The 13735-nt window shown below is 36.3% G+C and overlaps 1 protein-coding gene across 1 annotated transcript in view; it reads left to right on the top strand.

Annotated features, from left to right (window-relative positions):
• Nucleotides 1-12843: 12843 nt before the first annotated feature.
• The window catches only part of UBXN7 (UBX domain protein 7), a 195166-nt gene continuing 194274 nt past the window's right edge, over nucleotides 12844-13735 (top strand). The window contains exon 1 of the mRNA XM_053709814.1: nucleotides 12844-12928. Within this exon, the coding sequence (XP_053565789.1) occupies nucleotides 12871-12928 (58 nt within the window). The 5' untranslated portion in view covers nucleotides 12844-12870. The remainder of the gene's footprint in view (nucleotides 12929-13735) is intronic.

Genomic DNA, 13735 nt, shown 5'->3' with positions numbered 1-13735 from the left:
GATCAACCGCAAGTTCACCCCACGTGACTTGGGCGTCTGACGTCACGGGTGACACTAGGGGGGCTCGTCTCGCCCCAACAAACCAATACTTCTGCTGTGAGAGAGATACTTGCGTCCATTAAAGGAAGATGTTAACCTCTTAGTGAGTGTGGATCCGTGCTGACGCCTGCACTTAGTGTTATGCACGCAGGCAGTGGATAATAAGCAGAATCAGAATAGAAGATTAATAACCTGGGTTATAAAATCCTGTAGAGTGTAGTCGAAGTGTTAGGGGTGGTAGATAGTCACAACATTCAAGGTGTTTCGCTCTATCAGAGAGCTTTATCAAGATTAGTGTGACCATATCTCCATCATCCTTTTAAAGGGGTAACATGATCCTTATTGGTTCCACCTTAATTAGCCTTGGTTAAGGTGGAATTCTTGGTTTATTATATACATCTTTTAAGCTTTGCTATTCAAGTACAGATGACACTGCAAAATTAAGGTGGAGGATCTGAATACATTATGAGATTGCATACTTAGTATATAGAATTATACTTACAATTGATATACTATGAAAATAGATTTCTCTAATAATATTGAGCCAAACAATATAAAAACGATATAAAAACAACAATCATTTGTGTACCAATGGTTCATTGATTGATCAACCTGAAGGTTGATACATTTAGCAATCGTTTAACACATGTGTAGTTTGTGTGGATAATGAATCAGTTCTGATGCGAATGTTCACATACATTTTCAAACATCTTTTTTAATGATGTGCACAGATGAATACATGTGATAGCAGAAACAAGATGAGGAAAGTGACATACCTTCTATCAGAAACTAAAGAATAAATTTGGACTTCGATCCAAACTCGAAATAAATAATACAGTTTATTCAAAAAGGAAGGGGGATAGGTCAAGCTCTGAATTTAGGCCTTTTGGGAACATTGTATTAAACTTATAAATTAGTTCAGCCTCCTTTATGAGCAATTTATTTTCTATCGGCTAGATTTAGAGTTTGGCATTAGCTGTCAAAAGCAGCGTTAAGGGGTCCTAACGCTGCTTTTGGCCGCCCGCTGGTATTTAGAGTCAGGCAGGAAAGGGTCTAACGCTCACTTCCCTACCGCGATTCCAGGCTACCGCAGATCCCCTTACGCCAATTGCGTATCCTATCTTTTCAATGGGATCTGCCTAACGCTGGTATTTGGAGTCTTGGGAGAAGTGACTCCTACTGCCAAAAAAAGTCAGTAGTTAAGAGCTTTAAGGTGCTAACGCCGAAATATAAAGCTCCTAACTACTGTGCTCTAAAGTACACTAACACCCATAAACTATCTATGTACCCCTAAACCGAGGCCCCCCCACATCGCGGCCACTCTAATACATTTTTTAACCCCTAATCTGCCGACCGGACACCGCCGCCACCTACATTATACCTATGAACCCCTAATCTGCTGCCCCTAACATCGCCGACCCCTATATTATATTTATTAACCCCTAATCTGGCCCCCCCAACGTCGCCGTTACCTAACTACACTTATTAACCCCTAATCTGCCGTCCAGACCTCACCGCCACTATAATAAATGTATTAACCCCTAAACCGCCACACTCCCGCCTCGAAAACACTGTAATAAAATTTTTTAACCCCTAATCTGCCCTCCCTAACATCGCCGACACCTACATACAATTATTAACCCCTAATCTCCCGCCCGCACCGTCGCCACTACTATAATAAAGTTATTAACCCCTAAACCTAAGTCTAACCCTAACCCTAACACCCCCTAACATAAATATAATTTAAATTAAACGAAATAATATTCCTATAATTAAAGTATTCCTATTTAAAACTAAATACTTACCTATAAAATAAACCCTAATATAGCTACAATATAACTAATAGTTACATTGTAGCTATTTTAGGATTTATATTTATTTTACAGGCAACTTTGTATTTATTTTAACTAGGTACAATAGCTATTAAATAGTTAATAACTATTTAATAGCTACATAGTTAAAATAAGTACAAAATTTACCTGTAAAATAAATCCTAACCTAAGTTACAATTAAACCTAACACTACACTATCATTAAATTAATTAAATAAATAACCTACAATTACCTAAAATAAAATACAATAAAATAAACTATTCTATAATACAAAAACAAACAAACACTAAATTACAAAAAATAAAAAAGAATTACAAGCAGTTTAAACTAATTACACCTAATCTAAGCCCCCTAATAAAATAAAAAGCCCCCCAAAATAAAAAAAATTCCCTACCCTATTCTAAAATACAAAAGTAATCTGCTCTTTTACCAGCCCTTAAAAGGGCTTTTTGCTGGGCCTTGCCCCAAAGTAATCAGCTCTTTTACCTGAAAATAAAATACAATACCCCCCCCAACATTACAACCCACCACCCACATACCCCTACTCTAACCCACCCAAACCCCCCTTAAAAAAAACTATCGCTAACCCCCTGAAGATCTCCCTAACTTGAGTCATCTTCACTCAGCCGAGCCAAATTCTTCATCCAAGGTGCGCAGAGGAGGTCCTTGATCCGGTAGAAGTCTTCATCCAAGCGTGGCAAGAAGAGGTCCTCCATCCGGTAGAAGTGTTCATCCAGGCGGCGTCTTCAATCTTCATCCATCCGGAGCGGAGCCATCTTCAAAGGAGCCGACGCGGAGCCATCCTCTTCTACCGACGGACTAACGACGAATGAAGGTTCCTTTAAGGGACGTCATCCAAGATGGCGTCCCTTCAATTCCGATTGGCTGATAGAATTCTATCAGCCAATCAGAATTAAGGTAGAAAAAAATCTGATTGGCTGATGCAATCAGCCAATCAGATTGAAGTTCAATCTGATTGGCTGATCCAATCATCCAATCGTATTGAACTCGCATTCTATTGGCTGTTCCGATCAGCCAATAGAATGCAAGTTCAATACGATTGTCTGATTGGATCAGCCAATCGGATTGAACTTCAATCTGATTGGCTGATTGCATCATCCAAAAAATATATATCAAATGTGTGATGAAGTGTAAAGAAATAAACTGTATGAATCCAATAAGGCAATAAAAAGTCCTTAGTGAAATAGAAAATCCTTAGTGGAGATCGTTATCCAAAAATCCTAATGTATATCTTCAAATCCTGTGGATAAAAAACAATAACAACATAGCACAGTATTGTACAGACGGAAATAATTACGTCATATCCGGTTCCGGTGCAGTACCGGAAGTACACGTCATATCCACTTCCGGTTTGGCGAGAGCACAAGGTGACAGGACAACTACCTCAGGGAGTGAATCTGAAGAGCAACAACTTCAGGGGACTAATATCATGAAGTAATGATATTGTGAAAAAACACAATAGATAAATTTGAAATTTCGATTGGTAGATAACATAAATAATATAAACTTTAATAAATACCATATACTTCCGGTATACAACATCCGGTTCTTAAGGTCATAACATCCAGTACATAATTTCCGGTTTAAAAAAACGGTAATTTTGGCGTCAAAGCGCAAATATTTTGATTGGCCATTCAAAGATATTTAAGAGCAGATTCACCAGACCATATTCTAGTCTTGAAAAAGGCCCTACATTGGGCAGAAACGCGTTGACATCATATGGTGAGCTCTGTTTCAATTATTTTAACCTGTTTCAAACAATACTGTGCTATGTTGTTATTGTTTTTTATCCACAGGATTTGAAGATATACATTAGGATTTTTGGATAACGATCTCCACTAAGGATTTTCTATTTCACTAAGGACTTTCTATTGCCTTATTGGATTCATACAGTTTATTTCTGTACACTTCATCACACATTTGATATATATTTTTATCATTTGTATTCATTTTGATTCACATATTTTTCAACTCATTTTTTCACATTGCCCAAGGGCCATTTTTTGATCTTTGAATTTTTGATTTTTGTATGTTTTTCTTTTTTCCTTTTTTGTGTACACGAACACCATCTTGGGAATTATTTTTGCACTAGCACTTTGGATATATCACCAATTTGATGAACTGTATTTATTTGATGAACTATTTATTTCACTGAACTAATTTCTTTTATCCTAATGTATCTGCAAGATACGCTGATACATACTACTCATTAGGACTTGAGACACTGCATATTTATATGATATTGATATTGATATTAGCGCATCTATCATTTCTTTAATTGTTTTTATATTCCTAAATTGTTTTTATCGTTATTTTGTTTATATTTTAGTCATGGATCCATGCATACACTTGTGATATTCAATTATATTTTTAATGGTATATAATCTGTGTGATATTAAATATTTTTATTAAGTATTTTAGTATCCCATCTTTACATTTTTAACCTTTTTAGCAGTTCTACTTTTTGTGAACATACATATATTCGGATCCCCATTAGATCTTTTAGGATAACTGGCTAACCACAGACACCTTAGTACTAGTCCTTGCCCCTCTAGGAGGCTCTCCTTTTGAACCATCTTTTGCACCTAAACCTATCTCTGACAGCTGTCTTCATTTCTCCAATGTAAAAAAGATTACACGTGCATTTTAAGATATATATTACATTTTTTTGTGTGCATCTTATCACATCCTTTATTAAAAAGGGTTTTTCTAACTGACTAATCAGTAAACTTTTTATTTTATTGCTGTGACTACAAGCTTTACATGTATAACAGGGGAAAAAAACATCAGTTTGTTTCCTTTTAGATCTTTCTGTATCATAGTTCTTCAGTTCACTAGGGGCCAGGATAGATTTAAGATTTGCTGCTTTTTTTAAAGACAAAGCTAGGACTGTTAGGAATTTTATTCCCTAAGATGGCATCTTCTTTTAGTAGGTGCCAATGTTTTTTATTATTAAATTGTGATCAGCATGGTAGTCAGTTATAAATGGTACTTTTATGATTTCACTGTTTATTTTTGTTCTTTCTTTATAGCTCAACAGGGACTCTCTACTGGTATTTTTTGCTCTTTCTATAGCTTTATTGGTGCTCTCAATTTTATAGCCTCTGGAGTTGAATCTATTCGCCAAAATTTCAGCCTGTTGTTCAAAGTCTACCAACCTCAAGCAATTTTTACGTATACGAAGATATTGGCATATAGGGATATTTTCTTTCCAAATGTCTAAATGACAACTATTGGCATGAATATAATTATTGCAGTCGACTTTTTTTAAATGAGTTTTAGTCTCCAACTGATTATTTACTGTCATTATTTCTAAGTCTAGAAATATGGCGGATGTTCTACTGTGGTTATAGGTGAAATTTAGGCCACAGTTGTTTTTATTCATTTCCTCAAACATCAAAATCAGATCATGTTCTGGGCCCTTCCAGACTAATAGTAAGTCGTCTATGTACCTCTTATAGAGTACAAGGTTTGCACCATAGCTGCCATTGCTGAAGAAATCAGTTTCCCAGGCTCCCATGAAGAAATTGGCATAGCTAGGTGCAAACCTTGTACCCATGGCAGTTCCTTCAGTCTGAATAAAGAACTTATCAACAAAGGAAAAGTAGTTATTTTCTAATATATATCTTGCAGTTATGAATACTACCCTCACAGAGGTTTTATCTAAGCTGCCTGGGATGCAGGGGAAGCGCAGTAGGTCTGGTGTGAGAACAAACACTGAGCCCTCTGACGCTTTATTAGCTATATCCGATGTACCCTCACAATGTTCTGAGTTGAGGGTGAGGGATTTGCTGTCTGAGGGAGAGATTTCTGATTCAGGAAAGATGTTTCCTCAGACAGACTCAGATATGACGGCTTTAAATTTAAACTAGAACACCTCCGCTTATTGCTCAGGGAGGTTTTAGCAACTTTGGATGATTGTGACAATCTTTCAGCACATGCCAATTTTTTCTGATGGCTTTGCTAATAACATTGCTATGTGGATTATGCTGTGTAACAAATACCAATCAATTTGTGTCCTTATCTTTATTAGTTTTAATTGAGGGGCTTTGTATTTCCTTAACCTTCTCTTTTATTAATTTATGTGGGTAACCTCTTTTTTCAAATTTCTTGGCCATTTCCTCTAATCTTATTTTACACAATTCCTCATTGCTGACTATTCTTTTTACTCTAATGAGTTGACTTTTAGGCAAAGATTCCACTAATCCTCTGGGGTGAAAACTATTATAAAGCAACAATGTATTTTTATCAGTTTCCTTAGGCCTGAATAAGGATTTTGATCTATCTTGTTTCCACTAAATCAACTTTAAATAAAATAAGATCCTTAATGGATAGATAAAGCATCATTGTAAAAGCTTGCAGTCTAAATCAAAAGAAATAAAAAGAAATGAGCGGTAGAAACCCAATATACTAACCAAGTAAGAAAGTCCTATAGAAAATATTTGATGGACCAATCTAGTTTTAATTGGAATATTTACACTGACACCAGAAAAAAACGAGATATCCTACTTAAACAAAAAGCATTGCAAAAAGAAGCTAAAATTAATATTCATTTTATTGGGTTCCACGGCTGTTCTGCGAAGAATCTTGCAAGACTTACAAAAATAGAAAAAAATATATATTTTATTCCAGCTATTCAAATAGGTGGGGATAGATTTACCGAAACAGATCAGATCTGTAAAGGCTTATTTGATTTTTATCAATCACTGTATACTAATGTGGTTAGTAACCCTGAGGGCCAGGCAGATGTTTGGCAGAGCATACAGACGCCGAAGATTTCTGAAAAAGAGTGTTTAACCTTAAATATCCCTATTACGGAGGAAGAAATATGTAGAGCAATAGACCATCTTAAACTCAATAAAGCGGCGGGGCCGGATGGTATACCGGCAGAATTTTATAAAATGTTGATACAAGAGTTAAAGAGCCCATTGTGTAAATTATTTAACTTTTATTTTCTCTCTAAAGAACCGGTATCTACCTATTTCTCTGCAGCAAATATTTCTCTGATTTTGAAAAAAGGGAAAAAAAGCAGAGGACCCGGCCTTGTATAGACCTATCTCTGTATTGAATACAAATTATTCTTATCATCCATTATTTCTAAAAGGTTAGCTATACCGCTTGAAAATATTATACATAAGGATCAAGTTGGCTTCATGTTATCTAGAAACTCCTCTAAACATATACAAAGTGTTAGTACTCTTTTAGATTATTGTTGGGATAGCGATAAAATTGATAACGAGGAGATGCAGGATACTGCAATTTTAACCGTAGATGCCGAAAAGGCCTTTGATTCGATCTCATGGGAATATCTCTTTAATGCTCTAAGTAAATTTGGTTTTAAAAATCAATTTTTACATTTTGTTCAAAAACTGTTTAGCTCCCCAATATCTTATTTACTGATTAATAATTCTCTCTCTGACAAAATTACCTTGAAACGAGGAACACGACAAGGTTGTCCTATGTCACCTCTCCTATTTAATATTGCCCTTGAACCATTAGCCATTAAATTAAGAGCAAATATGACAGGTATTATATTAGGTTCTCAGACTTTAAAACTATTACTATACGCTGATGATCTTTTGGTCTTCCTGAATAACACACGGCAATCTATCCCATTGATTATGAGCTGTTTTCAAGAGTTTAGTCTTTTTTCAGGCTATAAGATTATCAAAAAAGCAAATTGCTATGGGTTAAAAAATCACTGTGCAGTATACAAAAACACCCATTTAGTACAGTAGATACCATTAAATATCTAGGTATATTTCTGCATTCAAACCCCAAAAAATTGTATAGCCTGAACTTTTCTCCCTTATTAAACAAGATAAGAGCTGATTTGGAACTATGGATATCCTTTCCTCTCTCAGTAATGGCTCGGGTTAATCTTATAAAAACAATTATTTTCCCAGGTCTTCTGTATCCATTACAAAATGTATCTGTATTTATTTTGAATAAAGATTTAAATCAACTTAATACCTGGATATCTAGGTTTATTGTGGGGGGGGGGGAGCACGGATTGCACTTGATAGAATGATGTTAAGAAAAGAGATAGCGGGTTTGTCTCTACCCAATTTTAAATTGTATAATTGGGCAGCTATGATTAAGATAGCTGTCGATTGGATTACAGAGTCTAATATATTCTCTTCCTATGACATTGAAAGCTTCTTTTGTAAACCATTCTCGTTGAAAGCAATTTTACACTGTCCTATTAAAATATTACCCATAAATATTTCGTGCCTGGCTACAGTTAAAAATATAATCTTGGCATGGCAGAAAGGTTGTATGTTGTTGAAAATTGATTCAAGCTTTTCAGATTTTCTCCCAATTATAGGGAATCCACGATTTACACCAGGTATCTATAACAATGCTTTTATGTCTTGGAAGGAAAATAATCTCATCAATGTTATACAAATCTTGTCTGAAGGTGGACAACTGCTCTCCTTTCAAGACATAGTTAGACAATATGGGATTTCTAATAAGACTTTTTTTTGCCTATTTACAACTTCGCCATTTTGTAAATAGTATACATTATTCTATCCCTTTGTCTCAAGAATGGTCTGATATTGAGATATATTGTTTGAGATATATTATGGGCAATGTCTCCATCTCATTGATTTATGATCGCTTTCTAATTTTTTTTCCCTTTTTTTTTCTCTTTTTTCTTTTCCTTCTTTTCGTTTTTGGTTTTGTGCTGTTTTGATTATTGTATTTAAAATTAAAATACCCAAACAGTATATCCAGGTTTAAGTTGTAAAATGACATATGCATATATATGTACATATAGTCTGGGGTCTTTTCTTTTCTCCTTTTCCATATGAGATTTAAATCAGGACTTGTTTTGACATGCTTTCTGTTTTTTTTTCTGCCTAAAAAGGATAAGATTGACATATGCTGTTTTTTTTTTTTGTATTATTATGAACATGTTCTTGATTTGATTTATGTAAGACACCCTGCGAGGTGCAATAGTAATCTGAATCCGTGATTTGTTTATATTGTTGGATTATAAATAAAATATATATATAAAAATATATATATATATATATATATATATATATATATATATACTTTGGGACACTTATTTCTGTGTGGATATATACAGAACGTGAGCCCCAGCCCCCATCATAGGAGAGACATGTTCTCAGCCTGGCCCAACGCTATGTATGGCAAATAAACTGGTGCCAACCTTGCCATTTTATATATTTTACCTTTTCTAAGTAAGTAAATAGTATTTTAAAACTGTTAAAATCCTTTGGGCCACTGGTTTCTGTGTGGTTATATAGGCAGTGAGCCCCTTTCTACAATCCAAGTGTTCTCAGACTGTCCCAAAGATTTATATGGCAAAGAAACCATAGGATAAACATGTTTTCAGCCTGGCCCAATGATTTTTATGGCAACAAAAACTATTGCCAACCTTGCCACTTCATATATTTGACCTTTTCTAAATAAATAACTGGTATTTCAAATGGCTTAAAATCCTTTGGACAACTCTTTACTGTGTGGATATATACCGAGAGTGAGCCCCTTCATAGGATAAATATTTTCTCAGCCTGGCCCAACGCTTTTTGTAGCAAACAAACTGGTGCCAACATTGCCATCTCATATATTTTTACATTTCTGAATAAGTAACTAGTATTTTAAAAGGGTTAACATCCTTTGGACCACTCACTTCTTTGTGGATATATACAGGGCGTGAACCTCTCCATAGAATAAACATGTTCTCACCCTGGCCCAATGCTTTTTGAAGCAAACAAACTGGTGACAACCTTGTCACCTCATATATTTGACCTTTTTCTAAAAAGGAATCAGATATTTTAAAAGGGTTAAAATCCTTTGGGCCCTCATTACTGTGTGAATATATACAAGGAGTGAGCCCTTTTGTAGAATAGACATGTTTTCAGCCTGGCCCAAAGCTTTTTGTAGCAAACAAACTTGTGCCAACATGGTAATCTCAAACACTTACCTTTTCTGAATAAGTAACTGGTATTTTGAAAGGGTAAAAATACTTTGAGCCACTCATTTCTGTGTGGATATATACAGAACGTGAGCCCCAGCCCACATCATAGGAGAGACATGTTCTCAGCCTGGCCCAACGCTATGTATGGCAAATAAACTGGTGCCAACTTTGCCATTTTATATATTTTACCTTTTCTAAGTAAGTAAATAGTATTTTAAAACTGTTAAAATCCTTTGGGCTACTGATTTCTGTGTGGTTATATAGGGCGTGAGCCCCTTTGTACAATCCAAGTGTTTTCAGACTGTCCCAAATATTTATATGGCAAAGAAACCCTTTAAATAGCAGTAACTTATTTAGAAAAGGTAAAATATGTGATTTGACAAGGTTGGCACCAGTTTGTTTATCATAAAAAGTGTTGGGCCAGGCTGAGAACATGTCTGTGCTATAAAGGGGCCCATGCCCTGAATATATCCACACAGAAATGAGTGGCCCACAGGATTTTAACCCTTTTAAAATATCACTTATTTAGAAAAGGTAAAATATATGAAGTGGCAAGGTTGTCACCAATTTGTTTGCCATAAAGAGCGTTGGGCCAGGCTGACAACATGTCTGTCCTATGAAAGGTTCATGCCTTGTATATTCCACACATAAATGAGTGGCCCAAGGTATTTTAACCTTTTCAAATGACCAGTTACTTATTCAGAAAAGGTAAAATATATGAGATGGCAAGTTTGGCACAAGCTTGTTTGCTATAAAAATCATTGGGCCAGGCTAAAAACATGCTTATCCTATGAAGGGCTTCACGCTGTGTATGTATCCACACAAAAAAATCGTGGCCCAAAGGATTTTAACCCTGTTACTTATTCAGAAAAGGTAAAATGTATGAAGTGGAAAAGATGGCACCAGATTGTTTGCCTTAAAAAGCATTGGGTCAGGCTGAAAATACGTCTATTCTATAAATGGTGTTAAAGCCCTGTATATAGCTACACAGAAATGAGTGACCCAAATAATTGCAACTATTTTAAAATACCAATGACTTATTTAGAAAAGGTAAAATATAAAGTGGCAAGGTTGGCACCAATCTGTTTGCCATAAAGAGCATTGCACAAGGCTGATAACATGTCTGTCCCATGAAGAGGCTCACTCCTTGTATATTCCACACATAAATGAGTGGCACAAAGGTTTTGAACCCTTTAATAATACCAGTTACTTATTAGAAACAATCAAAATTATGCCATGTTTGCAATCTGAGTATTGCAATATAAGTTTTTTTTTTTTTTTTTTATATAAAATGTAAGTTTGTTTAGGTTTTTGGAAAGTGTATTATTGTATTTAAAATAAAAATAATGCTAGATATCTTTATTTTGCAAATTGTAATCAGTTGCAGAATAAGAAGCTGACTGAATAAGAATCCAACTTCAGCCTTGTACATTTTGCAGCTTTCTAGTGGTTACCTTATAAATGACAATCAGCATAAACCACTGTGAGTGAACAAGAAAGAACAAGAAAGCAGCAAAATGTTTAGTTTTCAGAATTATTGTCTATAGGTTGTTTGTTACATTAAAGTTGATTAAAAAAAAAAAAGCTTTAAGTGGAGGTCACATGTTTCCTGTCTAGAGTCAGTGGAGGTCACATGTTTCCTGTCTAGAGTGGAGCTCCAGTCTGCAGCTAGACTACTTTGCCAGTGTTCTGGTAAGAGGGCGAACTTTTGAAAAGAGCGAACCATGTCACTTCCTGTGACGTTTCATCAGCTGTTTAGCACATTTTGAATCTAATGCGCATGCGTGCCAGCGTCATCACATACCTGGCCGCATACGTCACTGATAAAATATTTATTGCTGTGAAATTCAGGAACCCTTTATAGAGCGCATGCGTGTGATTTTGTATCACAAATGGTGCACTCATGGAAAGCTGTTTATGAGGCTCCTCAGCAATATTCGGAACTCCGCCCCCCCACTGCAACTACTCCCATTACTACTACTACTGTAAAGCTGAGTCTCCGTGCTCGTGCATGAGAAACAGCCCCCCCCCCCGCTATAGCCACTGCTTCTGATGATCCAATGCAGCTTTTCACAGGCTCTGTTCAATCTTTCATAAGATAATGACATTGAACGGAGCCTGTGAAAAGCTGCATTGGATCATCAGAAGCAGTGGCTATAGCCGAGTGGTGGTGGTGGTGGGGGGGCTCTGTTTCTCATGCACGGAGACTCAGCTTTACAGTAGTAGTAATGGGAGTAGTTGCAGTGGGGGGGCGGAGTTCCGAACATTGCAGAGGAGCCTCATAAACAGATTTCCATGAGCGCACCATTTGTGATACAAAATCACATGCATGTGCTCTATAAAGGGTTCCTGAATTTCACAGCAATAAATATTTTAGCAGTGACGTATGCGGCCAGGTATGTGATGACACTGGCACGCATGCGCATTTGGTCCAAAATGTGTTAAACAGCTGATGACACGTCACAGGAAGTGACATCGTTCGCTCTTTTACAAAGTTTGCCCTCTTAACAGAACACCTGCAGCTGAATGTGTCCATCGGAAGTGACGTGGACACATTCCTATGGTTGACAACTTATTTTAGAACACCTGCAATCAGGTTTCCAATGCACTTTGAAAATTCTACTGCCACGTGACACAATAAAATAGTTGCTTTAATAATGCAGCTTACTACTGCAGACAAAATGCAGTACGTTTATTTAACCAATATGGTATTATTTTCCAGAAAGGGTGACAACCCTGTGAACATCTGTACAGCACCAGGTTTGCACGCGTAAATTATTATAAAACGCAATATGTCTGAACGAAATCATGTAGTTCTAAACAGTTATCTTTTGAGCTTATACCCTAACAGATCACACAAGACAAAATACAATCACGCTGTATAAAATAACAAATAAAGTTTATATAAAAAAAAAACCGTCACAGCGGCTAGGTCACTGCACATGTGTATTGCTAAGCATGGAATGCGCAGGCGCCTGACCTTCAGCGCCGTGACGTTATTGGTTGTTGTTGTTTGGCGTGAGCAAGATGGCAGCGGACGGTGGGGTCTCAGCGCAACTGCTGAGGGAGTTCACTGCCATTACTGGTGAGATAAGGGTGGGACAGGAAGCCTCAGTGATGCTCCATAGCTCAACGTTACCTACATGGGAACAGGGGTATTAACCGTTTGGTTACAGCGATTGTTGAAACACATTGCTATACAATGCGCTGCAGCAGTTTGTTGTAACTAAATAGTTAAACCCTAAGTCTAATACACATATGTCAATTACTGTGCATGTATGTCACCCACACCCAGCATGATAGTGCTGCATATAGATGTTCGGTTCTTACCAAAACTTACTGTGTAGTTCGCAGTTATTTACTATTTTGGCGAATGATGAAAACCAGGTTTCATTTAATAAAGCCATAATGAATGAGGACGAGTACAGTCTTGGCAACAAAGTTTAATGTTTATTGTCATATTTCAATGGTGGACAATATATTGTGGCAAAAAGGTCATATTAGTGTCTTAGGCATTTGTTAGAGATCAGGTTACTGTTCATGACACATTTTGCAATATGTTAAAAATATATAAGTATCACTATAAGTCAACAGCTCTACAGCTAGAGTTTATAATGGAATGCTGCTGAGTTTGTGTTGACAAAACTCTATCGAAAATCTAGCTGTGCGCAAATATATTGATTCATGATGCTATCAAGGCAAACATAATTTTGTCAACACTGTATTAAACATCTGTTCATTTCAATACTAAAACACTGTTATTTCATTTGCAATGCTTAGATCACTGGTGTTTAAACCTGTTCTCAGGCCTCCCTAACAGGCCATGTTTTCAGGATTACCATGGATGAGAGCAGGTAATATAACCATGTTTACTAATCAGCTGATTTCACCT

Source organism: Bombina bombina, chromosome 4, assembly GCF_027579735.1.
Source record: "Bombina bombina isolate aBomBom1 chromosome 4, aBomBom1.pri, whole genome shotgun sequence".
NCBI classification, from domain to species: Eukaryota; Metazoa; Chordata; class Amphibia; order Anura; family Bombinatoridae; genus Bombina; species Bombina bombina.
Note: the sequence above shows the minus strand (reverse complement) of the source record. Positions and strands in the feature narration are given on the sequence as shown.